This window comes from Acinonyx jubatus, chromosome X (genome assembly GCF_027475565.1).
Source record: "Acinonyx jubatus isolate Ajub_Pintada_27869175 chromosome X, VMU_Ajub_asm_v1.0, whole genome shotgun sequence".
Taxonomy (NCBI): domain Eukaryota; kingdom Metazoa; phylum Chordata; class Mammalia; order Carnivora; family Felidae; genus Acinonyx; species Acinonyx jubatus.
In genome coordinates, this window is record NC_069389.1 from 19,498,977 (window position 1) to 19,525,522 (window position 26,546).

The 26,546-nt window shown below is 40.4% G+C and overlaps 1 protein-coding gene and 1 long non-coding RNA gene across 4 annotated transcripts in view; one reads left to right on the plus strand and one right to left on the minus strand.

Moving 5' to 3' along the window:
- LOC128311570 (uncharacterized) overlaps positions 1-24,894 on the minus strand; it is a 31,199-nt gene extending 6,305 nt beyond the window's left edge. Inside the window, exons 1-4 of the long non-coding RNA XR_008290049.1 lie at positions 23,666-24,894; positions 11,658-11,878; positions 7,483-7,613; positions 3,320-3,484 (exon numbers count right to left, since the gene is read on the minus strand). This is a non-coding gene — a long non-coding RNA (uncharacterized LOC128311570). The remainder of the gene's footprint in view (positions 1-3,319; positions 3,485-7,482; positions 7,614-11,657; positions 11,879-23,665) is intronic.
- Positions 1,380-25,002, plus strand: PRDX4 (peroxiredoxin 4). 3 transcript variants are annotated; one of them, XM_053202175.1, is made up of 9 exons: positions 1,380-1,796; positions 4,309-4,455; positions 7,964-8,081; positions 11,391-11,507; positions 13,976-14,098; positions 18,689-18,819; positions 19,835-19,869; positions 23,981-24,027; positions 24,890-25,002. In XM_053202175.1, exons 1-9 carry the CDS (start codon positions 1,598-1,600, stop codon positions 24,891-24,893), a joined length of 921 nt encoding a protein of 306 aa, XP_053058150.1. In that variant the 5' UTR covers positions 1,380-1,597; the 3' UTR covers positions 24,894-25,002. The 3 variants fall into 3 exon arrangements, with proteins under 3 accessions (XP_053058150.1, XP_053058149.1, XP_026910307.1); XM_053202174.1 differs by lacking the exon at positions 23,981-24,027 and having other exon boundaries at positions 1,383-1,796; XM_027054506.2 differs by lacking the exons at positions 1,380-1,796; positions 23,981-24,027 and having other exon boundaries at positions 4,130-4,455.
- The last annotated feature ends 1,544 nt before the right edge of the window (positions 25,003-26,546 follow it).

Here is a 26,546-nt window from a genome sequence, read left to right on the forward strand (position 1 = left end):
ACCAGGGGCTAGAGGGAAGGGAGTAATTGACTGCTAAGAGCTTAAAGTTTCTTTTGGGGGGTGATGGAAATGTTCTGGAATTAAATAGTGGTGAGCCCTACTACAAAGCTGTAATCATCAAGACAGTACGGGGTGCCCGGGTGGCTCAGTCAGTTGAGCATCCGACTTCGGCTCAGGTCATGATCTCACGGTCTGTGAGTTCAAGCCCCGTGTCGGGCTCTGTGCTGACAGCTCAGAGACTGGAGCCTGCTTTGGATTCTGTGTCTCCCTCTCTCTCTGCCCCTCCCCCACTCATGCTCTGTCCCCCTCTCTCTCTCTCTCTCTCTCTCTCTCTCTCTCTCTCTCTCTCTCTCTCTCTGTCAAAAATAAATAAACATTTAAAAAAAATTTTAAAAAGAAGTATGGTATTGGCAAAAAAACAGACACATAGACCGATGGAATAGAATAGAGGCCCCAGAACTGGACCCACAAATGTATGGCCAATTAATCATTGACAAAGCAGGAAAGAGCATCCAATGGGAAATAGTGGTGAGCACAGAGCACAACATGATGGCTATACTAACAACCACTGAATTACACATTTTAAAATGATAAATTACATGTTTTATGAATTTTATCTCAAAAATAATTTGGACAAAAAGTCTTCCACTAGAATGAGCAATCTAAGCACAGGACTGAAACTATCCTCTTTATGACTGAGCCTAAGAAATCACAAAGCATTCCTCCTGTCATATCCATAAGAAGTGAGTCCTAAGTCTAGCCCACATTCCTAATCAGGTTTTACATTTATATCATAAAACTCATAGCATAGCAGTTTCACAACATGAGAAAGGTATTAATGCCTCCCATCTGCAGATGAAACTCAGGCTCAGAGAGGTTACATACATTTCCCAAGGCCACAAGGCCAATAGGTGGCAGAGTTCCGACAGGAACCTAGACTCGGCTCACTCCACAATCTGTGCCCTTGCCCTCCATCAATGGTGGTTCTTAACCAGACACGCAACCTGTGAAACCCTAGATGACTTGGACCCCCCCACACACAAAGGACCTCTTAAATAAACATTTCTAGGGCTTGGTCAGTACAGTTGAATGTTTTTAAGCTCCCCAGGTGTTTCTGAGATGCATTCTATATAGAGAACCACCCCCTCTGTGCCTGATGGGTTTTGTCTTATTAATCTGGACAGTTGACTCCAGCTGGATGGTCAGTGCCTTGGGGGCAAGGCCCCCACCTCCAGCTCCTTTGTGACTGCCACTGTGACAGCATAGTGTCTGCCTACAAGAGGCAGGCAGGCAGGAAACATCATTGGACAGGGCAAGAGACACCCAGAATGCCAGTTGCCAAGGGATTCCAGTGAAACTAAGAGGAGCACAGCTGGTGCCTGAGAGCTGGCCAACCTGGCCACTCTCTCCAGTGGGCAGGAGGTTCGCTGGGGCCCACTTGGTGGGCAGCCCCTGCTGTCAACTGGGGCACCTCAGCTCAGCCCAGAGCAGAGGTGCCAGGGCATAACACTCAAGTTTCCTCTCCCAGTTCTCAAACTAAGAGGCCCAACCTAGGGCCTAGAATTCTCTGAGGCTTGTTGGCTGATTAGCAGTCAACATGGATCACCGAAGCCGACCTCGGGGCATAGGCCTGAGCCGAATCCCTGGGAATCAGTCCCGAACCCCTCGGGCCCCACTCCCCTTCCACGTGGAACAGGAGGTCAGGGAAGGAGAATGGGAACAAGGAGAGCAACCTCGTCAAAGGACTCCTGCCCATGGGCCGTCCGAAAGTCAAGACTTGCCAGACAACGTCATGGGTAAGGACAAGCTTCCCCAGACCCCCACCTCAGAAAAGGGAGGTGGCTTCATATTTTCCTCCTTTGCCCACAGGAAAGGGGTGTTGGGAAACAAAAACCAAAGCATACAATGGGCAGGACTGGGGTGAGAGAGGAGTCTGAAAGGGAAGGTTTTCTATCTGCCTCAAAGGGTTGTCACGAGGAGCAAAGATATAATATGTGAAAGTAACTGGAAACCAAGGCAGTTAGGAATAGTAGGTGTCATTTAGAAAATCAAGTGCTGTGCTCACTTTGGCAGCACACATACTAGTAAGTCAAGTGCTCACAAGAGTGCCAGGTGCCTTGGGAAACAGATGAATTCGTCATCAATTTCAACTCCAGGGAGCTGACAGTCTAGGAGAGGAAAGACAAACTGTTAGGATGGCTTCTGTGAGATTCAGAAGGATGACAAGAGTTCACAGGAAGACAGGACTCACAGGGGGCATAAGGGCTGCCAGTGGCCCCTGTCTTTCTGGTATACCTCATGTCTCCTCCCCCCAGTTCTCACTTACCATCCTAGCAAATGGGTGAGTGATGGGGTTAATTGTCAGAGGATGGAACAACGCTGTGCTGGGAGAAAGGGTTCTCTGGGAACTTACAAAGTCTTAATTTTTAAAAATTATACACACCTTGAGACAAGCTTAAGTCACCTCTGTGCCCTTCCTGCTGAAAGAGTGCCTTTCCCACTGGAAAAGAATAAATAGTCTCGAGATACTGCTTTTCAGGTTAGACCTTTCTTCAAGTTTTCCCAGGACTTAAAAGGGATACAACAGGAGAGGGGGGTGATCACTATTCACCCAGCTCACTCCAAGGAAAAGGAAAGTAAATGTCTGTTAAAGGTATAAAATGCAAGCCATTCCAAAGCAGAATGGTTCATTTCAGCTTTTGATGAGGAGACAGGATGGCGCGCGGTAGCGAAGCTTTGTGGGTTAGGTGGGTGCCAAAGGATGAGGATCTAAAACAGCGCTGGCTGCAGAAGACCAGTCACCAGCTCACCAATGGGGGGAGACCATCTCCAGCGAAGCTCTCCGAAGACCTGGGCCTGCATGGATGAGCAATGCTGAAGCCAGGCGGGAAGGAGGGCAGGAAGACGGGAGACCACTCACCATGGACGCCACAAAGCAGTCTTCCTGGAGTTGGGCACCACGTGGCAGCCGAGGCCTGCCCCAGAGCACAAGCGCAAACACCCGCGGGAGTGCGGGGGGGGGGGGGGGGGGGGGGGCGGGAGAAGGGGAGGGGCGGACAGGGGCAGGGGAAGGGACTGGGGGCCTGAAGGAGCAGCGGAGGGAGTAGGATGCCAGGAACCTTTAGCCCTATTCCCATCAAACTCAAACTCTTCCGAGGTATATAATAGGCTGGACTGGGGGTAAGGCTTGAGTTTGGAAAAATTAGGTTTCCTATCTGCCTCAAAGGACTGTCACAAGTAGCAGCTATAATATGCCAAAGCATCTGAAAACTAAGACTGTTGGGAACATTAGGGGTCATTTAGAAAATCAAGCGCTTACAATAGCAAATGGTCGCAGAGTGCCAGGTGCCTTGGGAAACAAAAGATGAATTAAACATCGATTTCAACCCCAGGGAGCTTGACAGTGTAACAGAGGCAAAACACGGTGACTTCTGCGGGTTTCAGAAAGATGCCAAGAGCTCGCAGGAAAATAGACGGGATCCTCCTGTAATATGATGGGGTAATTATCAGAAGACGGAACAACACTGTGCTGGGAGAAAAGTCTGCTTTTCTGGGAACTTTTCAAGTCTTAATTTAAAAACAAAACAAAACACCTTTGAGACAACTTTAAGTCACCAAACCTCCGGTTTGCCCTTTCCTGCTTGAGAAGGGTAAAAGGCTAGATCTCTCTTCTCCAAGTTTTCTGGGGACTTAAAAGTGCTGCAGCTAGAGTGGATAGTCATGGCACTTTTCACAAACCCATCACTTCAAGGGAAGACCAAGTAACTTCGAAGTATAAAATGCGAGCCATTCAAAGGCAGATAGGTTAGTTTCACTTTAGGGTGGTGTGTGACGGTGAGGCTCTGTGAAAGAGATGGGCGTGGAAGGATACAGAAAACTGTACCGCGGCGGAGGGGGGCAGTGGCGCTTCAGGACCCTCACGCACGACGCCTCCGAGCGGCCTTGGTTCCCAGAGTTGGGCTAAGTAAGCTCCCGCTCCGGCCCGCCCTGGGGCGCAAGCGCAAACGCCAGCTGGGGGCGAGCAGGCGGGGCTGGAGCCCACGTGGCGGGGGGCGGGGGGTGGGGGAGCGGGGAATAGGGCGGGTGCAGGGGGGCGGGAGGGGCGGAGCAGGTCTCGCGAGGCCGCGCCCCGACTCACGCGGGCGTCCGGCGCCTGGCGGCGGGATAAGTCGCGCTCGAGCCTAGGGACGTGTGTTTGCGCTCGCGTGGTCATGGAGGCGCTGCCGCCGCCGCTAGCCACGACCACTCCGGCCTCTGGCCGGAGCCGAAGACTGCTCATGCTGCCCCTGCTGTTCTTCTTGCTGCCAGCCGGAGCTCTGCGGGCCTGGGAGGCAGAGGAGAGGCCCCGAACCCGCGAAGAAGAGTGTCACTTCTACGCGGGTGGACAAGTGTACCCAGGGGAGACGTCCCGGGTTTCGGCCGCTGATCACTCCCTGCACCTCAGCAAAGCCAAGAGTAGGTGGTGCCCCGCCAAGAGGGAGGGTAACGGGTGGCACAGGAAAGCGGGAGGTGGAGAGGGCCTGGAGACACGTGCACCCGTGTTTCGGTTGCCACCTGGGGGCCTGGCTTGGGCGGCACCCTCTAGGTGGCCTTAGGTCCCCCGGCGGGCCTGCCTCCCTGGGGGGGGGGGGGGACGGAGAGGGGTTCCCCGAATCAGATTTTGGAAGAAGTGGTGGTTACCCCAAAGCCGCAGATGAGGGAAGGAGGGGTGCCGAGTTTGTAGGCATCAGGATGTTGTGCAAACTGAAACGCTTCCTCAAACATCGAAAAGTGCCAGTAGCACATCGTGTCTATTTTCAAGCACTATTTCAGGGAAGAATATATTGAGAAGTTGAATAATGGTTCGCAGAAAGTTTAAACAGAAAAGTGACTAACCAAAATGCTCAGGAGGGCAAAACTTTCCTTTTTCTTTCTTCTTCTGTTATTGCATCTTATAAAGGATATTAAAACCCACCTTCCCCAAAACCTGTATAGGTAATGGGTATTCTTTGTTTCTCAGAAATGAAGAGCTTGTTACAGGGTGTACTTTGGAGGCTCTTTGTAGGAAAACGGAAAAACCGAGGTTGGAAGTAATGCATTTGGGTTGATGATAAACCACGTGGCAAATTTGTGTCCTGCCAGTTTGGCTTTTGATTATTTGTATTTCTGTCCAGTGTACACAACTAATGACCACTTTCAGGAAGGACACGTCAGACTAAATAGATACTGAGAAAGTTGTGGCCTGCTGCATCTGGATGTTAAGACTGGCCAAAAAGAAGTGGCCAGGAGTTAAAGGATAAAGACTATGGCTTGCTTTTAAATAACCAGTTTTTACTATGGATCACTTGGCAATTCTGTAGATGTATATTTGGTTCCGTTACAGTCTGTTTCATGCCTGTATTCAGTGACAAAAGTAAAGCTTCACGATTACGAATCCCCAGTGTAAAACGGGATGTTGTTTTGACTTAGGATGGAGTGGGAGTGAGAAGTGAGAAAAACTATTTTGCCTTCTTACACATTTGCAGTTCTTTCCTACTGAAAGTTAACAAAGGTACTTTTAGATTTTCATTTTTAAAAAGCCAGTCTTGCACTTTTAAAAATCAAAGTATTTACAAGTCCTGTTGCTTTTACTTGGTTTGGGAAGATATTTTGAAATATGTCAGTCAGTTAAGTATTTACTGGCATTACATAAATTTCCCATAAGAAACAAATCCCATCAAGGTCTGCTTATAGAAGCAAATAAATGGTAATAATAGATTTCTCTTTCCCTTTAAGTAGATTTACTTTTTCAAAGTTTAGATGTTTGCCACATTTCCGTGTCACATGTAGGCTTATCTAGAATTAAAGCTATGAGGACTTTTACTCATAAAAGAATATTATAGAGCCATTAAATTTTAAATAATTTTGAATTAATTTCAGTAACATGAAAAGCCTTTCATGACTTACTATTCCCTCCCTTTTTAATTTTAATTCCAGTGTAGTTAACATACAGAGTTATATGTTTTCGGTGTACAATACCGTGATTCAACACTTTCCATATATTACTCAGTTCTCATTGCTGGTCCCTTTTTAAAATCAGGTGCAACATGATCCAAATTTGTGTGTTTAAAAAAGAATGGAAAAAAACACATCAAAATGTTGACAGTAGTTAAATTGATGGGGGATATGGGAAGAAGGAATTTAAACGTTCTTCTTTACTGCTCTGCACTTGCCAGATTCTTTGTTAACTCTGCCATTTATATTCCGGACAATTTTTGTTTTTTAACAAATACAAGGGGTTGCTTTGGGAATTCCATTTATAGATCTTAATAAAGTAATTGCAGTCTTTTTGCCCTAGAAATTGATGAGTTTTTTTCTTTTGAACAGAACTTTCCCTATTTGGAGATGGCATGATACTACATATACAAAACCCTAAAGATGCCATCAAAAAAAACTATTAGAACACTGCAGTTCTTGAGTCAAAACCCCAAAATTTCCAAGATCAGAATTTTCAGAAAAAAATTATTTTTCAAATTTGGTTTTCCCTATCCTTCTCCTTCTCCTATCCACTTTTCCTTCTCCTATCCACTTCTCCCTTCTGGCCTTTACCGAATTAGATCAGGATATCTATATGAGGTAGGCTGCTGGCTCAAGATAAATCATCATGTGTTATATATTAACTTTGCAGAGAAATTCATCTTAAGTTTGTCTCTATTTTCAGAGTGATCAAAAGTGCTGACTATTGTTAAGCCTTACTTTCTAGGAACCTTATAGTCAAACTTGGAAGCAAGTATTGACTTCAGTGTATGTAATGGTTATGAAAGTTTAAGCGCCCTGTGAACGTGTTAACAGAAGATGAAGGTACGTCATGTTGGCTAGAATTACAGCATGCCCTTACAAGAGAGCAGCACAGACTGTTCAGTTTCTGTCAGGTCAGTTGAAACTTTTAAGGGGTGTCTCCTGTTTCAGAGCCCCCTGGGAAAATAATCCCATGGTCTGGGATTTTACACTTCTCACCTGACATATTTGCAGAGTGTGGCAGCAGGTCTTCTGTGTGTATGTGAGAAACTGGACAAACATTTACATGAGTACATCTAAAAGACTACCATTAGAAAAAGGATAATCTAATTATAAACTTGGAGGGGCTATATAGTGAAGCATCCAGTAGGGTTTAGTGCAGGGATGGAATATATGGGGTCTGTGAGCATAAATAGAAAGACAAAGTCTTGTGGCTCAGTCACTTAGGCATATGACTCTCGATTTCGGCTCAGGTCGTGGTCTCACAGTTAGTGAGAAGGAGCCCCGTGTCAGGCTCCAGCACAGAGCCTGCTTGGGATTCTCTCTGGCCCTCTCTGCCCCTCCACCGTTTGTGCGTTCTCTCTCTCTCTCTCTCAATCTCTCTCTCTCTCTCCCCCCCTCCCTCTCCCTCCCTCTCCCTCCCTCTCTCCCTCTCTCCCTCTCTCTCTCTCTCTCTGAAAAATAAAGATTAAAAAAAAGAAAAACAAAGTCTTTAGTTTCACTAACCTCCAACTGAAATTTAGCATTTCCTTCCATTATAAACATCAGCAACAAATCATATTAGCTTTAGCAGTACTTGCTTATACCTGTTGCCAAGAGAATCACAGATGTTCTTCTGCCGCATCATTGCAGGTATCCTGAAACAAAATTTACGCTCATCATTATCTTGGACAGTTATGAGACCACTGCTAGATCTTGCAGTTTTAAAGTGTTAATAAAAGGGTACATGCATTACTATATCACCAATTTGCTTTTTATTATTTTCATCATTACATTTCAATGTAATTAGTTTCCTTTGTAATTCTATATATTTTGTTTTATGCATTCAATAACACTGTTCTTAGAAAAAGTCCATAAGCTTCACCAGACTGCTAAAGAGGTCCAAAGGTTTAGAATCCTTGATTTTTAGTAATTTCCTGAAGATGTCTTTCTGTCCTCTCACCGATTTTCTCATTGTTCTAGAACTTCATATATTTTTCTTTCTTAGTTTCCAAGCCAGCGCCTTATTGGGAAGGAACAGCTGTGATAAATGGAGAGTTCAAGGAGCTCAAGTTAACTGACTATCATGGGAAATACCTGGTTTTTTTCTTCTACCCCCTTGATTTGTAAGTAATACAGGTACAAGTAGTAAAACGTCAGTCATTATCAATCATTATTCGAGAACATCAAATAGAAATTATTTAATTTAGCTCTTGGTTCTTAAAAGGCAAGCCAAGATGAATTTTTTTCAAGAAGGTAACATCTGCCATGTATTTCAGACCCATAACCCACTAACCCCAATACGTTATACTTAAATCTACATGATTGTGTTATCGTAACGTAATCATTAAAGAAAGGAAAGCTTCTTGCTAAGGCAAGAAAATGAATATTTTAGAAAGCAATTAATAGACTTATGCCACAAGTCTGTTTAATGTATCTCTGTTAACTAGAAAATTAGCCCTTTACAATACTGATGCCATTTAACTATGATTTTATAATATTTATTCTTTGCTGTGTATACTGCTTTCCTGTGATTTGAATATTTTCCTGAAAATACTGCATATGCCTGAGGAATAATGCCTACTAATATAAATTATGGTTATTGGGGGAATTTTCTCTTTAACTCTGACATTGAGTACTTTTTAGATAGAAAGTTGACTCAAATACTCTTTACAGCTATAGTCTTATCAATGATATAATTTTATCTGGAGTGTTTTTCAAATTCCATGAAAGTGAAGATACCAAAAAGAGAGTTGTCTTGAGTTTATCTTTTTCCTGTTTGAATATATTTTTTGGTTACAAAAAGTAGAAGTTTCTTCTGTCTTTGCCACTGTATATTAAGGTATTTTTTCCATTAGGACTAATCTAGAACTATATAAATAAAACCTTAATCTTACAGGGAGGATGTATTTCAGCTCATCTCTATAGGTGGTCCCTAGGCCACAGGTCGGCAAACTTTTTCTATATTGGGCCACGTAGAAAATATTTTAGTCTTGTGATCTCTATTGCAACTACTCAGCTTTGTCATTGTAGCACAAAAAACAGCCATTGACTACATATAAATGAATGAATATTGTCTTCTATTGAAAGTTTATTTACAAAAAATAAGATAAGCTGGATTTGGCCTGTTGACTGAAGTTTGCTGACCCTTTCTGTAATCCAAATAGGAAAAATTCTAAGGAAAATTAGTACATTGAGAATAAAACAAGTCATAAATCTGGATAATACATAATCTTTTAAATTAGTAAGAACTTGCTTCTTTCTAATCAATTTGTATTGTGGCCTGACTAGCTACAATGTATGATGTAACTTAATTTCTAATAGAAGCCAGAAGTAGAAATTTTAATATATAAAAATGATAGGCCTACTAAATTCATGTTCTAAAATGAATAAGTTAACACGTCTGTTGAATATATATGACGCTACACGTGAATTTTGAAATTAGTCTAACATAGCAGACAAATATCCTCTGTTTCTGCCAGTGTTACTTAAAACCCCATAATGAATAAGACATATAGAACATGATGTTACCAATGGCCTTCTGGGGCAAAGAGCTAAGATCACTTTTTTCTGTTTCTATGTAATGCCAGATTGGGCCTGGTTAGAAAGGAAGAATTCTCGGGCATTTGCCACAATCTGCAAGCACAGAAGTCATATACGTAACCCTTCAGTTTTCAGTCAGAACTTTTTCTCTGTCTTCACTAAGAAGTTGAATAAATGTGTCTCTACATAGCATTTCTTTGAATAATAGGAAGGAAAGCAGGGGCTGACCGTACCTACCTTTTGGAATATGTTAAAAATACATGTCATAGGAGCGCCTGGGTGGCTCAGTCAGTTGACCATCCAACTCTTGGTTTCGGCTCAGGTCATGATCTCATAGTTCATGGGTTCGAGCCCTCCGTCAGGCTCTGCACAGTGCAGAGCCTGCTTGGGATTCTCTCTCTCCCTCTCTCTGCCCCTTCCCTGCTCGTGCTGTCTCTTGTCTCTAAATAAATAAATACTTTCAAAACAATACATATCAGGGTGCCTGGGTGGCTCAGTCAGTTAATCATCCAACTTTAGCTCAGGTCGTGATCTCACGGTTTGTGGGTTCAAGCTCTGCGTCAGGCTCTGAGCTGTCAGAGAGCCTACTTCGGATTCTGTGTCTCCCTCTCTCTCTGCCCCTCCCCCACTTGTGCTTCTCTCTCTCAAAAATAAAAAATTTAAAAAATATATATATCTTAGCCTAGGTTTCCAGAGATAACATCTACATTAGAACTGTCTGCTTTGCATGTGGCAGTTCTACGTTTGAACAACTGAAACATTTGAAAAGCCTGCTTTGGGCTGTGGTAGGAATTTGTCCCCTAAGTCTGTGTTCTTCTAACTTTCTTGACCACGACACACAGTATGAAATACAGTTTTCATTGCCGCCCAATACACTCCATGTACATACAGGGTAACATTCAGTCTGTAAGCACCAGTACAGCCATGCTCATTACAGTACTGAAACACTTCCATACCAGATGGTAAATAGCCACTTTCCCAGTCCCCTCCCACCTGGTCCCTTCAAGAAACCTCCAGAGCTAAAGCCAACTTTGAGTTAAGGTTATTAAGTATTTTTAATATCACTCCTGAACACACATATATATGCACTTGTACATACATATGTTTCATAACACCCTTACTGTATATAATGTATTCTCGTATTTTCTATTCCACTTTTTTAAAATGTTAGTTAGAACTCAGTAAATTGGCTTCAGTATTCCCTACCATGGTTTGGAAAATAATACCCTGAGGTAATATTCTCTAAACATGCCCTTCTGACAACAGGATGGGGAGACAGGGTAGAAGAGGACCTTATCAAGAAAGGGAGGGGGATGGAAGAGATTTCCTCATCTCTAAAATAAACATCATGCATCTAGCTCATAGGGGTGGTATAGAAATATTTAAAAAAGGGAATGATGTAAAATTTGTATACATCTTTGAAAGCTATAAGGCACTATATAAATCATTATTAAATAAAAGCAAATGAAGGGAGAGGAGGTGCTGCCGTAAGGGAGAAGGGGATATTGGTTGACCACCGATCCATTAGGTTATAAAAATACAGTTCATTGAGATGTAATTGGGAACTCTGCAATATACTTTTCTTAATTAAATGATATGTGATCAAATGACAGTCTTTTAGACAGCTGCATCTTGACAGTGTTCATATATAAAAATTGGTTTTTGTAAGATTTATTTTTTTAAGTAATCTCTCCACCCAATGTGGGGTTCGAACTCACAACTGTGACATTCAGAGTTGCGTGCTCTACCAACAGAGCCAGCCAAGCACCCCTGAAGTTGTTCTTAATATGTGTTTTTATATGCTAAAGGTGTATATAACAACTAAGTCATTTGAAACTTTAGGTACATGCGTATTTTGAGAATACCGATGTATATTTTTTTTTAACTTTCAGCACTTTTGTGTGTCCAACTGAAATCATCGCCTTTGGTGACAGAATTGAAGAATTCAGATCTATCAACGCTGAAGTCGTAGCATGCTCTGTCGATTCACAGTTTACCCATTTGGCCTGGTCAGTATCTTACACTTAGATTTGTAGGAAAAGGAATGGATTTAAATTATGGGCAGACAACTCTTAATGTGACAGGAATATAGTTATCAGTTTGGAAGTAGAATTATCTGAGAGCTGCTAGTTCAATGAAGTTATGGTAAAAGTGCTTACAGATTTCATAGGACATTTCCAGAGTGGAAAAAAAAAGTTCATTGCAGGGGCACCTGGGTGGCTCAGTCGGTTAAGCGTCCAACTTCCACTCAGGTCATGATCTCATAGTTTGTGACTTGGAGCCCCACGTCGGACTCTGTGCTGACAGCACAGAGCTTGGAGCCTGCTTCAGATTCTGTGTCTCCCCGTCTCTCTCTTCCCCTCCTCCACTCACGCTCTCTCTCTCTGAAAAATAAATAAACATTAAAAATTTTTTTTCTTTAAATAAAAAAGTTCAGTGCAAAAGACATAATATCCATATGGTTTCAGCAGATATCCAATGGTTTCAGCAGAAACCACTGAAATGTATGATTACTTTATTATGACAAACTGGGTAGCCTTAAACTGGAAGAAAAAAATTCCTTATAATTCCATTTTTCTCTTATATAGTTGTCTAATACTAAGTCAAACTCAAAATAGTTTTTATAATTATTTTTCAAGAAGCAATGATTTTCTTGATTTTGTAAATAATTTTTTAATTCATTAAATGTGAAAAGGTGTTTCACCTAATTAATTGCAAAGAATTGTAAATTAAAATGACAAGAGATGCCATTTTTTTCCCTGATTGGCCAAGATTTCAAATACTGAAAAATTTCATCCAGTGATGACAAAGGTGTCATTCTTTTCCCACACACACAGTAGGTTTAGCATTTCTGGAGAGCAATTAGGCAGTATGTTTTACAAGCTGAAATGTGTGTGTTTATGTGAATTTTGCATATCCAAAATTCTGTGCACAAAATTTTATGCACAATAAAGATGGTACAGAAATATTTTTGGTTTTAAAAGTTAATATTCAATTCATTAAGGTGAAAAATTCAAAACATCTTTTTCTGTATTTATAATTATATATACACATATATAACTAAAATATTAATTGGTGCAGGAGCTACAATTTATATTTTCTTAAGTAATTACCTCAAGTATTTTTAAATGCAGTTACATATTTAATATATTTTATTTCCTTTATCTCAAGTATTTTTAAATGCAGTTACATATTTAATATATTTTATTTCCTTTATCTCAACTTTGAGATAAAACTTCCAAAACTTAAGTAATAATTCTTGCAAATATATTTTAGATCCTTTTAAAATGTTTCTTTACTATTTTTTACTACCTAAAATGTTTCTTGGGGCACCTGGGTGACTCAGTCAGTTAAGTGTCCTACTTCAGCTCAGGTCATGATCTCACGGTCCATGAGTTCGAGCCCCACGTCAGGCTCTGTGCTGACAGCTTAGAGCCTGGAGCCTGCTTCAGATTCTGTGTCTCCCTCTCTCTCTGCCCCACCCCTTCTTGCTCTCTCTCTCTCTCTCAAAAATAAACAAACATTGAAAAAAATATTTTAAATGTTTCTTTACAATTTATAAACTGAATAAAATTTCACATTACACATTTTCAATAGGAATCACAAAGCGAAAACCATGGGTTTAATTTGCTTTGTCACTTCTGTAGTAATTCTAAATCTTTGTAGGTTCCAACACAAATCCACTAAGGAAAAACTTATGTCATCCCAAATAATTTGGCATTGGTTTCTCAAGGAATTTGGGGGGATGCAGTCTCAGCTGGATAGGATTCATATCAACCAGAAATTTCTACTTGGGTATCGGAACTGGGGCTGCAGACATCTGAAGCAGTATTTCCCTGTTTTCCAGCTGCTATGTCAGTGCCTTCCCATTGGGACACCAGCTGACTTTCCCTGGTTTCAAAAGAATACTTAAAAAAGAATACCTAAATCTGAAGGTTGATGTGTCTGACTTTGTAACTAACTTACTTTGCTGCTTTAAATGGACTTTGCATTTCTTTGTGTCTAAGAATATTAAAATATTATCTAGTTTTATTGTTCTTCTCAAGGTTTTGTCTTGTGATCACAATTCTAAGGTTATACTTAGGACAGTGTATATCCTTTGATCCATCAGTTCCTCTTCTAGGAATTAATCAGACAGGTGTACAAAGCTGAGAATACAGAAATGTTTCCGGCAGTGTTTATAAAAGCAAAAGAAAAACTGAAACAGTTTAAATGTCTACAAATATAGATAAATAAAAAACACTGTGTCAACACATTAAAAATGTGATATGTATCTCCATATTTAGTGTTTAAAAGAAATGAACATATTAACTGGGGAGTAAAGGCAAAAAATAGAATGTATATTAGCCTGTTTTCATTAGAGAAAGAATGTGTGTGTTGTGCGTTCATTCATTTGTATGTGTCTGCAGAGAAAGAGTGCTGTTTGGATACATGCCATTTGCTTAGCTCTGAGAGGTAACTGTTCTGTTTGTTACAGGATTAATACCCCTCGAAGACAAGGAGGACTTGGGCCAATAAAGATTCCACTTCTTTCAGATCTGAATCATCAAATCTCAAAGGACTATGGCGTATATCTGGAGGACTCAGGCCATACTCTTAGGTACCTTTCAGTGGTTTTATATTAGGACAAATCCAAATATATTTGTAATCCTCCTTAAAATGGAGTTAGAAGATGCAAGGCAAGAAGTATCATTTGCTCTATTTGCAAAAATGTTGTAGTGTTTTATTTTTTTTTTTTCAACGTTTATTTATTTTTGGGACAGAGAGAGACAGAGCATGAACGGGGGTGGGGCAGAGAGAGAGGGAGACACAGAATCGGAAACAGGCTCCAGGCTCTGAGCCATCAGCCCAGAGCCCAACGCGGGGCTCGAACTCACGGACCGCGAGATCGTGACCTGGCTGAAGTCGGACGCTTAACCCACTGCGCCACTCAGGCGCCCCTGTAGTGTTTTAAAATAATTGGTGAGTGCCCTACTTAAACTCTGTGAGTTATCATAGACTGTTAGAGCTGGAAGCTCTGTCATTTCACAGATAAACAGATTCATAGAATTCTATGAACTTAGCCAAAGTTAAATAATTAATGGCAGAGCCCACACTCGAACCCCAGTACCCAAACTCCTTATCTGTTTCTTTCTCCTCTTTTCTATTTCTAAAATGATGCCAGTAATGGTTTTTCCAAATACAAGTATCATAGTATTTAGCAGGCTCGTGCCTTGAGGAGTGGGAAAAATTAAGAAAACACCACTGTAAGTCTTTGAAAAAAGGGCAACTTTAGAACAGCTGTGATTTTGTTATAATTATAGTGTCAATTTGCATTGCAGTGAGAATAGTTTCTTTTTTAAAATGTTTATGTGAAGATGTCAGTATTTTATAATCCTCTGTTTTTTATAACAGCTTTATGGAGATGTAATTCACACACAACTCACCCATTTAAAGCATACTATTCCGGGGTTTCCAGTCGACCCAGAGAGTTGTGCAGCCATCACTACAGGCAATTTTAGAACATTTTCATTACTCTAAAAAGAAACCCCACACCCCTTAGCAGTTATTCTCCCTTTCCCCAGTCCCCCCACCCTGGCCCTGGGCAGCCAACCACTTACCTACTTCATGTCTCTATGGTTGCCTATTCTGGACATTTCATATAAATGGAATCCTACACTGTGTGCTTTTTTATGACTATCCTCTTTCACTTAGCACAATGTTTCCAAGGTTCCTTCATATTATATCATGTGTCACTACCAATAGTTTCTTTTTTTCTACTCGCCAAGTCTTTAATATTTTCTCCTTTCATAGTTTATTACTAAGTTAATTCACAGAAACTAAAATGCCACTAAAAAGATTGAAGCTGTTTTAAAATTTGGAATTATTTAGGGACGCCTGGGTGGCTCAGTCGGTTGAGTGTCCGACTTCAGTTCAGGTGATGATCTTACAGTTCGTGAATTCGAGCCCCGTGTCGGGCTCTGTGCTGACAGCTCGAAGCCTGGAGCCTGCTTCAGATTCTGTGTGTGTGTCTCTCTCTCTCTACCCCTCCCCGGCTCCTGCTCGCTCACTCACTAGCTCTCTCTCTCTCAAAAATAAACATTCAAAATAATTTTTTTTAATTTGGAATTCTTTGAATACTAACCGAGTAAAATTATCTAATACTAGCTATTTTGTAGTTTCTTTTTACATTTTTTATTTTCATCAAAGAAATACATGCACATAGTTTTTAAAAGTCAGGGGGCGCCCCGGTGGCTCAGTCGGTTAAGCGTCCGACTTCAGCTCAGGTCATGATTTCATGGTCCGTGAGTTCAAGCCCTGCGTCAGACTCTGTGCTGACAGCTCAGAGCCTGGAGCCCGTTTCAGATTCTGTGTCTCCCTCTCTCTCTGACCCTCCCCTGTTCATGCTCTGTCTCTCTCTGTCTCAAAAATAAATGTTAAAAAAAAATTTGAAAAAAAAGTCAGATTGTCTTTTTTGTTTGTTTATTCATTTTTGAGAGAGAGAGAGCATGAGCAGGGGAAGAGCAGAGAGAGAGGGAGACACAGAATCTGAAGCAGGCTTCAGGCTCTGAGCTGTCAGCACAGAGCCCTATGCGAGGCTCAAACCCACAAATCATGAGATCATGACCTGAGCCGAAGTTAGACGCTCACTGACTGAACCACCCAAGCACCCCAAAAGTCAGACTGTCTTAAGCAACAATCCCCTCCCTACTCCTAGTGCTGCTTCTGGAGGAAACTGCTTTCAATTCTTTAGCTACTGCTTTTACTATTTATCTCCATACTTCCAACTCCTGTACTTTTTCTGAATTTATCAATTTTGACATTATTTATAATGGTAAATAGTACTTTCTTACACCATCCCCAAACTTATCTTTCCGTGTAATATGTGGTAATTGTGGATTAAGCCAGTATTTATTTTTTTTATATAAGTATTGTTCACTGCTAAGCTCTTTTTAAATTTTTTTTTTTAACGTTTATTTATTTTTGAGACAGAGCATGAACGGGGGAGGGTCAGAGAGAGGGAGACACAGAATCGGAGGCAGGCTCCAGGCTCCAAGCTGTCAGCACAGAGCCCGACGCGGGGCTCGAACTCACGGACCGCAAGATCATGACCTGAGCCGAAGTCGGCCGCTGAACCGACTGAGCCACCCAGGCGCCCCAGTTCACTGCTAAGCTCTTAAGTGTAGTGTCCTAGGGTTTACATTTCCCTTCTAGTAAACTTTTTGTTATTTTATTGTGGCTAATAAACTACTACTTTTTTGTTTCATTCGTTTAGTTTTCTATATACCTATCACTAATTCTTCCTAAACTTCCCAGCTAGTTGTAACCACTCTAAATACTACATTTTTCATGTCATTTGTTTTTCCTGGAAACCTCCATCCTCCTGTTTGAGTTCAGACTGACCACTCTCTAGACCTGCTCCACAGCTGCTGTCGTAGCGCTTTGCGCACCAGCATCCTGGGAATTTGCTTCGCTTCTTCTCTGTTGGATGCCCACTTTTTAGGCTCCCATGCCTGACTTCTTTATTTAATCCCTCTTTTTTTGCTGAAGCACGTCCTCATAGCTTCCTAATAAAAGGTCATTGGACCGGCGCCTGGGTGGCTCAGTTGATCAAGCATCTGACTTTGGCTCAGATCATGATCTCACAGTTCATGGGTTTGAGCCCTGCATCGGGCTGTGTGCTGACAGCTCGGAGCCTGGAGCCTGTTTCGGATTCTGTGTCTCCCTCTCTCTCTGCCCCTCCCCCGCTCACACTCTGTCTCTGTCTCTCTCTCTAAAATAAATAAACATTAAAAAATATTTTTAAAAAGGTCATTAGAAGGTAAAATACTTGAGGACTTCCATGCCTGAAAATGTTTTTATTCTGCTCTTGTGCTTAATTAACAATTTCACTAGGTATAGAATTCTAGATTGAAAGACATTTGAAAGCATTGCCCTGCTACCTTTGGTTTCTGAGGTTCTTATTGAGATACATATTGTCATTTTAATTTCTGATTTTTTTATAAAAATGACCTATCTGTTCTCTGAGGAAGAGACATATGTATATATTATACCAAATATGGCAAATGTCTTAGTCTCAAAGTCTACATAAGATAAAAATTCGCAAAATTAAAAGAGAAAACAGAACTCGAATTTGCTACCAAAGAAAGGGCAGGTTTGTTTCTCTGTGGTGTGTGTTGGTATGATGTACGTTACAGAAGTAAGCTCAAAATTTCAGCTCAGGCTCACTTACTTCAGAATAGACTTCATCACCATTGACAACCGTTTTCTACCGTAAAAGTAGCTACACGAAAGAACACCCATATGAATAGTAGTTAATAGTTTTGTCCCCACATTTGGCCAAGTTGACCTAGCCCAAGGAGACGGAGCTATAGTTAGTTCAGACTTCGTGGTGCTCATTAAAAGAATGTATCGTAGGATAAGCAGGAACATTTTAGTTATGTTTAATATGATTTTGAAATAAAGTTTCATGTAAGAGGTATATAATTCTGTGTATTTCTATTAAAAATAGTTGTTATTATTTTTAATACTCATACACAAACAGCCCTACTAACCTGAGATCTTTCTCTAAACCAAGTATTGGGTTGTAATCCATATTGACTGAAATAAAGACAATAGTCCTTTGGAAATTTTTGTTTTTCTCTAGTCTGCTTTAACTCTTGCAACACCACTCCATTTCAGCAGGTCTTTTAGGTTAAACTACTCAATTATTCCCTAGGCCATTAAAGTGAGTCACACATATAGAGATTTAGAGGGAAAGGTAACTTTGGTGACTCAGTCTTTTTCCACCATTGAAAAACGAAATACAAAGGCGTTCTAAAGAGTCAGAGATAAGAAAGATGGATCACAGCTTCACCCAGAGGAAGACTTTGCTATGTAATTTCATAATCTCACTTACAGTGCAGTAAAATCCCAAACCTAGTACTTGTGAAGATTTGACTGGAAATACAACAGTCCATTTCAAAGACAAAAACAAATTTCTAAAGCTACCATTTAACAATGATAATCCCAAATTATACAGTAGGTAAGTGTGGGGGGCAGGGGGGTGCTGTATTTGCCTGTGTTTTTTGTACCAGTCAGGAAGATAGGTAGCATGTTATTGGTTCTGTATAACTTCCTTCTGTGTGGATGGCACAGGGATTCACATGAACTAATACTTGTCTTAATTGAGATTGAATGACCTCACCTGTACCACCCTTGTGTCTTACAGAGGCCTTTTCATTATTGATGACAAAGGGATCCTAAGACAAATTACTCTGAATGACCTTCCTGTGGGAAGATCAGTGGATGAGACACTGCGTTTGGTTCAAGCATTCCAGTACACTGACAAACATGGAGAAGGTACCCTTTCCTTCTAAACATCTTAGCCTTTTGATTTTTTCATTTGAGAGATTATGGCATGATTAATTTTGTTTCTTACTCAAAAAGTAATGTGGATGGTTCCAAAGTCTTCTGATTGTTTTCAAATTATTACCTGATATTTTGAGCAGATCCATTTATTATTTAAAGTGATTTTAGCAAAATATCACTAATATATTCTACTTACAGGGTAAAATGCAAAAATATTCATTATCTGCACAGTCCTTTTGGATGGGCTCAAAGAGAAAAGTTTCTGCTACTGCAATTTTTCAAATTAGGTTTCTGTAAACTTTAAAATGTGCCTGTCTGGCAGTATTTAGTAATACAGGTTTTATTTTCATGTTTACATGATTTGATTTAGCTTTGTTCCTCAGCTATTCGGTATCACACCAGTAATCTAGAAGTTTATCCTTTCACTGCACGTGTTTACGTGTTTAGCTAAATAGAAAAGGTCAGATTTTGCTAAAGTGGAACATATGTTACACATTCCTTTCCAAAGTGTAACTCAGTGCCTGGATAAGGGTGCATTTCACAGAAAGGGGAAATCCCACTTTCCTAGTAATTTTAAACTCTCATTTGGCAAACAGCACATTATGACATCACTACAAAATACTGCAGAAAACAGAAGAGAAGCTTATATTGGAAGTTTCGGTAAATTCAGAGAAATTTTTACCATGCCCCAACCTTTCAGTTCACCAGATTCCCAAACCTTCCAACTTTATTAGAGGAATGCTCAACTTGGTTTCTTATAGTGTACATGTAACTAGACAAAATTGGCAAAAATGGAAATAGATGAGCTACCTGCTTATAAACTCCGTGACTGAAATTCCTTGGTGCAAACAGGTAAGCTAACAGTAGTCAGGTGTTCAGTGGCCTAGAAACGTTCTCATTATTATAGGCTCCATTTTCAGTTTCATTTTGGAAAAACAAAAGCCAAGAGTTGTGAAGAGAAGTGAAATCTGTTTTTAATCTTTTTGCCAATTTTTGTTCCTTTCAGTCTGTCCTGCTGGTTGGAAACCAGGTAGTGACACAGTAAGTCAAACATTTTTCTGTTAAGGGGATAGGTGGGGAAAAAAAAATGCCAACGTTACGGTAATCTCTCCTTGTAATAGAACTATCTTGATTTTGCAAATGAAGTAAATATTAATAGAAATCATAAGAGTACAGGCATTCTTTGGACTATAGAGAGAGTGGCTGAAACTGCAGAAAGCAGAATACGTGATTTAATGCTATGAATTTTAAAGCCAAGTATCCAGAGAAATACACCATCAAAAAAAGGGAACAGTGGAGACCTGGTAGAATAAATTCAGAGGTCTTAGAGATCATAAATGGAATTTCTTCCTACACATTATGGGCAAAGAAAATAGTCACAAGCAAAACCTTTCTGTCTATAGTAAAAACTTTTGAGAAAATCTGGCTTAAATAACATTGAAGCTAATGCTTCTCTCCTTATCATTTGAAGGAAGATCGAAACAGGTATACCCTTACATTTAGGGAGGCTATATAATTTATAGACAATCCCTGAAGTAGTCTCTGGCCAAAGTAAAATTTGGACACATTTTAAAAAGTCTGAACTTTTTTAAAATAACATGTTTATCTACTAAAGATCAACAGTTTTATACAAACTATAGTTAGGAAACTGACAAATACTAGAGCATTGGAGGAAGAAATCATTATCTTAGGATAAAAGAAAAATACAGATCCGTAAAACTTTCTTCTTTAGCACACCAACAAAAAAGTACTATTCATCCTAGACAATGAGAGGTAGAAATTCACTCTATAACCTAACTCAGATTGAGTAAAGTAACATTTCACTGATTTTGAACCTGTTTTTGATGGGTTTGCAAAACAGCATTGCCTTTGGGGATCAGAGTTAATGTTATAGTACAAATTTATTTACAGTACAATTTATTTACACAGATCTGATGGATCTCAAGGATAGATATGAAATTAGGCATTAAAGGTACTTTGAGCACTAGGTACTTTAGTCATCAGGTTAGTTTACAGTTATTGATTGTGAGGCTTACAGATAGAAATATGAATCAGAAGCTACAGGTGTCACGTGAGAAGCCTTAGAAAGCATTTCTGGATGGATTTTCAAAGTAGGGGGCATGTTCCCCTGGACCTGTAGCAAAACCAACAGTGAGTGATGAATAACATCACCGTCAATCACAGGCATGTACTGAGATCAGCAAGAACTTCCAAGAAGTACAAATTAACTACGAAGGGTATTAGAGGATGAGTATTTTACATTTCAGAAAACATACTGACTATCCACTTGATCAAGTTTTAGAGGGTCCACAAACCCTCTGAGAATGTGATAAAAACCATGAGTTATGTTATCACATACTGTGTTCGGGCATTCTTTTTTTATTCTCAGCTTTATTGAGACATATTTGACGAATAGAATTATATATATTTAAACTGTATGAGTGATGATTTGATATATGCATACATTGTGAAATTGTTACCACAGTCTGCTTAATTAACAAATCCATCACCTCACAAGATAACCTTCTTTCGTGTGGGGTGAAAACGCTTAAGGTCTACCCTCTTAGCAAATTTCAAGTACACAAAACAGTATTACTAACTATAGTCACTGTGTTGCGTATTACATTTTTAGAACTTATCTTAAAACTGAAGGCTTGTACCCTTCGGTTGGCATCCCCCCATTTCCCCCACCCCCAGCCCAACAACCACAATTCTACTCTGATTCTACGAGCGTCCTTTGAACAGACATTTCTGGAGCACCTGCTGTATGGCAACTATTCAAACTATTACAATGGGCAGATGGTATTTATTAGTGAATACCATAGCCAAAGTCCACCCTTGGAGTTACATTCTAACGCTAATTTTAGATTATGGCAAATGCTTTGAGAAACACGATGATGAGAGTTGATGGGGTAGTGTCTGGCCTGGGAGATTAAGTAGTCAGGAAAGACTTCAAAGATGACATTTAAGTTGAAACGTGAGTGAACAGACAGAGTGAGTGAAGCATAGAGCAGTGCAGAAAGAAAAGCAAGGGCAAGTCCCTGAGGCCAGGAACCAGCTTAGCATGTTCAGGAAACATAAAGAGGGCCTGTGTGGCAGGAATTGGGTGGGCTGCAAGGAAGGAAATAGGGACACCGGTGTCACGTGCCATGGAGAATTGGAACACAGCGAAGTGACAAATGTGTCCTCTTTGGTGACTGTGGTGAGGGTGGCAGCTAGTTTGGGGTAGTTTGAAAAGAGATGAATTTTTCCTGTGTCCCCGTCAGTTCTCGCCTGTGTATCGCACAGGCCTCCTGATGGGTTGCCCTGACCTCAGGTTCTCTTCCCCCTAGAGCATGTCACTCTCTAAAGCAGACTCTTTTAGCAGCCCTCCAGGACTCGTGGGCCCAACTTCACATACTTGGCATTGTTCTTATCTAGCAGCCTGTCGCAGGCCCTCTTCCCTACGGTGCACACACGCACGCACGCTGTGCTCCCGCGGTGTGACACCACTCAGTGTGTCCCAAAATAAGCCCTGCTTTTTCACACCTGTGTGCCTTTGCTCAGCTCTTTAGCCTGGAATAGCTTCTCCCTTCTCCAAATTATTCTTGTCTTTCGAGACCCACATAAATGCCACCTTCACTCTGACGCCTTCCTTGATGCCATCTCAGCCTCCATTCAGTCACGGCCTGTGTCATACGTGATCATATTGTGCGTTGCAGCAAAAGCTGTCGTGTACACACACATCTTCCCCACATGGTTGTACAAGCCTCAAAGGCGGGAACTTTAATGTCCTTATCCTTGTACACCCCACTGCCCAGCACACTACTGGCACAGAGTAGTTATTCTACAAGTACTTACAGACTGAATTTAAATGCAGAGATGTTATATATTGGCAAACACATAATACTTGAAATGATGCCTGAAAAATTAGGTAATATTTATTATATGCTGAAGAAAAATTCTGAAGAAAATGCGTATAAAACTACAGTAAACTGATTACAATAGGTTACTTTTTGTACAGAGATAGATGTACTTGACCTGTAACTATCAAATAACATAGTTAATGTGAGGTCAAATTATATTGGAAATTTCAAAAAAATCTAATCTTCTAAGGCTGTGATGCTTTTAAAGAGGGAACATTTTTTTTCTTTCAGAGTGTTTGTACATTCACTGAATAGTTATTGAAGGTAATACTTCATGTCATATTTGAGTATTTTTTTTTTTACTTTGCAGTTTGAGATTCAAAGGTTGCAATTCCAAACCTCCAGGAAATCCATTTGACAGATACAAAATGTGTAGTATATATACAATGGAACATTAGTCATAATAAGAATGAAATCTTACCATCTGCAAGAACATGGATGGACCTAGAGGGTATTATGCTAGTGAAATAAGTCAGAGGAGGACAAATACCGTGAGATGTGTGTGTGTGTGTGTGTGTGTGTGTGTGTGTAAAATCTAAAAAACAAAAACAAAAAACCAAAAAACAGAAACTCATAGATACAGAGAACTAATGACTGCCAGAGAGGACAGCAGTAGGAGGATGGACAAAATACATGAGGGGGATTAAGAAGTAGTCTTTCAGTTATAAAATAAGTCATGGGGATGAAAAATACAGCATAGGGAATATGTCAGTAATATTGTAACAACTGTGTATGGGGACAGATGGTAACTAGACTTGTGGTGACATTTCATAACGTATATACTGAATCACTATGATATACACGTGAAACTAATACACTAACTTAATACACTAATAATTTAATACACATACTCTTTATGTCAATTATTTTTAAGAAAATGAAAAATTAAAAATCCATTTGAACACACTGCTGCCTTTCAGGCTGTGGCATACTCCCATTTCATCAGCAGATGACTTTAAAAATACATTAACATCTGGGCGCTTGGGTGGCTCATTCGGTTTAGTGTCTGACTTCAGCTCAGGTCATGATCTCACATTCATGGGTTCAAGTCCCGCATCAGGCTCTGTGCGGACAGCTCTGGAGCCTGCTTCAGATTCTGTGTCTCCCTCTCTCTCTTCCCCTCCCCTGCTTGCACTCTGTCTCTCTTTGTCTCTCAAAAAAGACAAAAAATAAAACATGAAAAATAAATTTAATAAAATACATTAACATCTGTAGCCATGCTCCCTTAATGTGTTTGACTTAATTAGATCAAACCTGAAGATGTCATGAAAGCCTGGTGGCCAAGAGAAGATCTATAAGTAAATTGGGGGATGCTTGAGTACAGATGTTAATTTATTAACAAATTATTTGCCTTTTTGGATAGCTGAGATTAGTAGTTAGGACAAATCCAGTTTTTCCTTATACATGATATAATCTGGGACACAAAAATCATAGTTTATCTTTTTTAGTGAAGAGATGGGCAACTCATGCCAGACTACTAATGATGCACTTTGGCTTTTAAAATGAGTAATTTGCAAATACCAATTTTAAGAGATGTATGTACCCCTGTGTTCACTGCAGCATTATTTATAATAGCCACGAAATGAAAGCAACTTAAGTATCCATCAAGAAATGAATGTATAAGGAAGATGTGGTGTGTATAAAGACAATGGAATATACTCAGCCATTAAAAAGAATGAAGTCTTTACATTTACAACAACATAGATGGTCCTAGGGGGTATTATGCTAGTGAAATAAGTCAGAGAAAGACCAATACCGTGTGGTTTCACTTCTATGTGGACTCTTTAAAAAGCAAAACAAATGAACAAACAAAACCCCAGACTATTAAAAATAGAGACCAAACTGGCAGTTGCCGGAGGGGAGCTGTGTTGGGGGATGGGCAAAATAGATGAAGGGGATTAAGTGGTACAAACTTCCAGTTATACAATCCATAAATCACAGACATGAAAAGTACAGCACAAGGAATATAGTCTATAACGTAATAATTTTGTGTGATGACAGATGGCAACTAGACCTCTTGTGGGGATCATTTCATAATGTATAAAAATATCAAATCCCTATGTTATATACCTGAAAATAACAGGATACTTTATATCAATTATACTTCAACAAAAAATAACATTTTTAAAATGAATAATTTGCTTTTCTTTTAACAGATAATTCCAGATCCAGCTGGAAAACTGAAGTATTTTGATAAGGTCAACTGAAAAATACTTCCTCACGTTACCATGCTCGACAATTCTCAGTAAAGCTCACCGTTTTACTACCATACTGTGTTACGCCAGTAATTTCTTGGAGAATATAAAACTTCACGTCAGGTCATGGGGTGCCTGGGTGGTTCAGTCAGTTAAGTGTCTGACTTCGGCTCGGGTCATGATCTCAAAGTCTGTGGGTTTGAGCCCAAGTCAGGCTCTGTGCTGACAGCTCAGAGCCTGGAGCCTGCTTCAGATTCTGTCTCTCTCTCTCTCTCTCTCTCTCTCTCTCTCTCTCTCTCTGCCCCTTCCCCGCTCATGCTCGCTCTCTCTCTCAAAAAGAAATAAACATTAAAAAAAATTTTTTTTTGATTCATGTCAGGTCCAAAGTTAAAACACTGATGCCACAAGGTACACATTTATTCCCTATCTTTCAGAAGTAAAAAACGTCAGATTGAGTCCAGCTAGTAACAATAGTAACTAATATTTATGTAACAAGTGCCATGTGTCAAGCATCCTGTTAGGTAGATTAGCTGCATTATCTCATTTAATCCCCAGGGCAATTCTCTGAGTTATTTTTATAGTTGGGGAAAGTGAAGTTCAGATAAATTGATTGCCCAAAGTCACGCCACTAGCTAGCATAGGTAGAATCAGATTTTGAACCCAAACAGGCTAATTCTAGTTTCTGGGGTCTTAACACTCTATTGTGGCTCACTTCTTTATACCTTTGAGGGTGGCAGGAAAAAACAAGTTGTGATGTACACTCACCTTCCATAGCATCTGGGTAGGGAGAGTTGACCCCAGAACTCACTGTTCTGTACGACACAAAGCCCTTTAGAACAGCCCCTTCATCCCTTACTTCCCCTAAATTCACGTTTTCAATGTGTACCAAATCTACATGTAACAATATGCTTATATAGTTTAACAAAAATTGAATCCCTAAATGTATGTAGCTGGCTCTTCGCAAACGACCATATATAAAGCTGGACTCCAATGCTACTTCCATCATCCCACTTACCACCCCACTATGGCAAAGACCGTAGTGTAATTATCTGTATATGTGTTGTGTAGTTACAGAAGCTGGTACCAAAGAGACTGCCTCATCTGGCTTCCATGCTAATCCCCTCTCAACACACAAAAAGCCCCTCGCTCCCTGAGGTAGGCCATCACTAAAATTGAAGGTATTACCAGCCTCCTGGCTGAAACTCCGGAGTTCTGTCATAAATGGCAGGTGACTAGTGACGGGTATTTGGACTTGGACGTGGAAACCCAACTGCCAGTTATAACCCTTTGCTAAGTATGTTCTAAATGCTAGTTTACCGTTGAAATTTTAGAAGCCGACCTTAGTAAAGTTGAAGACTGCTAGTACTTTGGTGTCTAGACAGGTTTATGATAGTCTTGTCAATCCACTTTCAATACAGTTGGAATCCAACCTTTTTTTACAGCGAGAAAGCGTGAGTGGGGGAAGGGGGCAAAGGGAGAGAGAATCTTCAGCAGGCTCCATGCTCAGCACAGAGCCCGATGCGGGGCTTGATTCCACGACCCTGGGATAATGACCTGAACTGAAATCAAGAGTCAAGTGCTCAACCCAGCCACCCAGGCTCCCCTGGAATTCTTGATA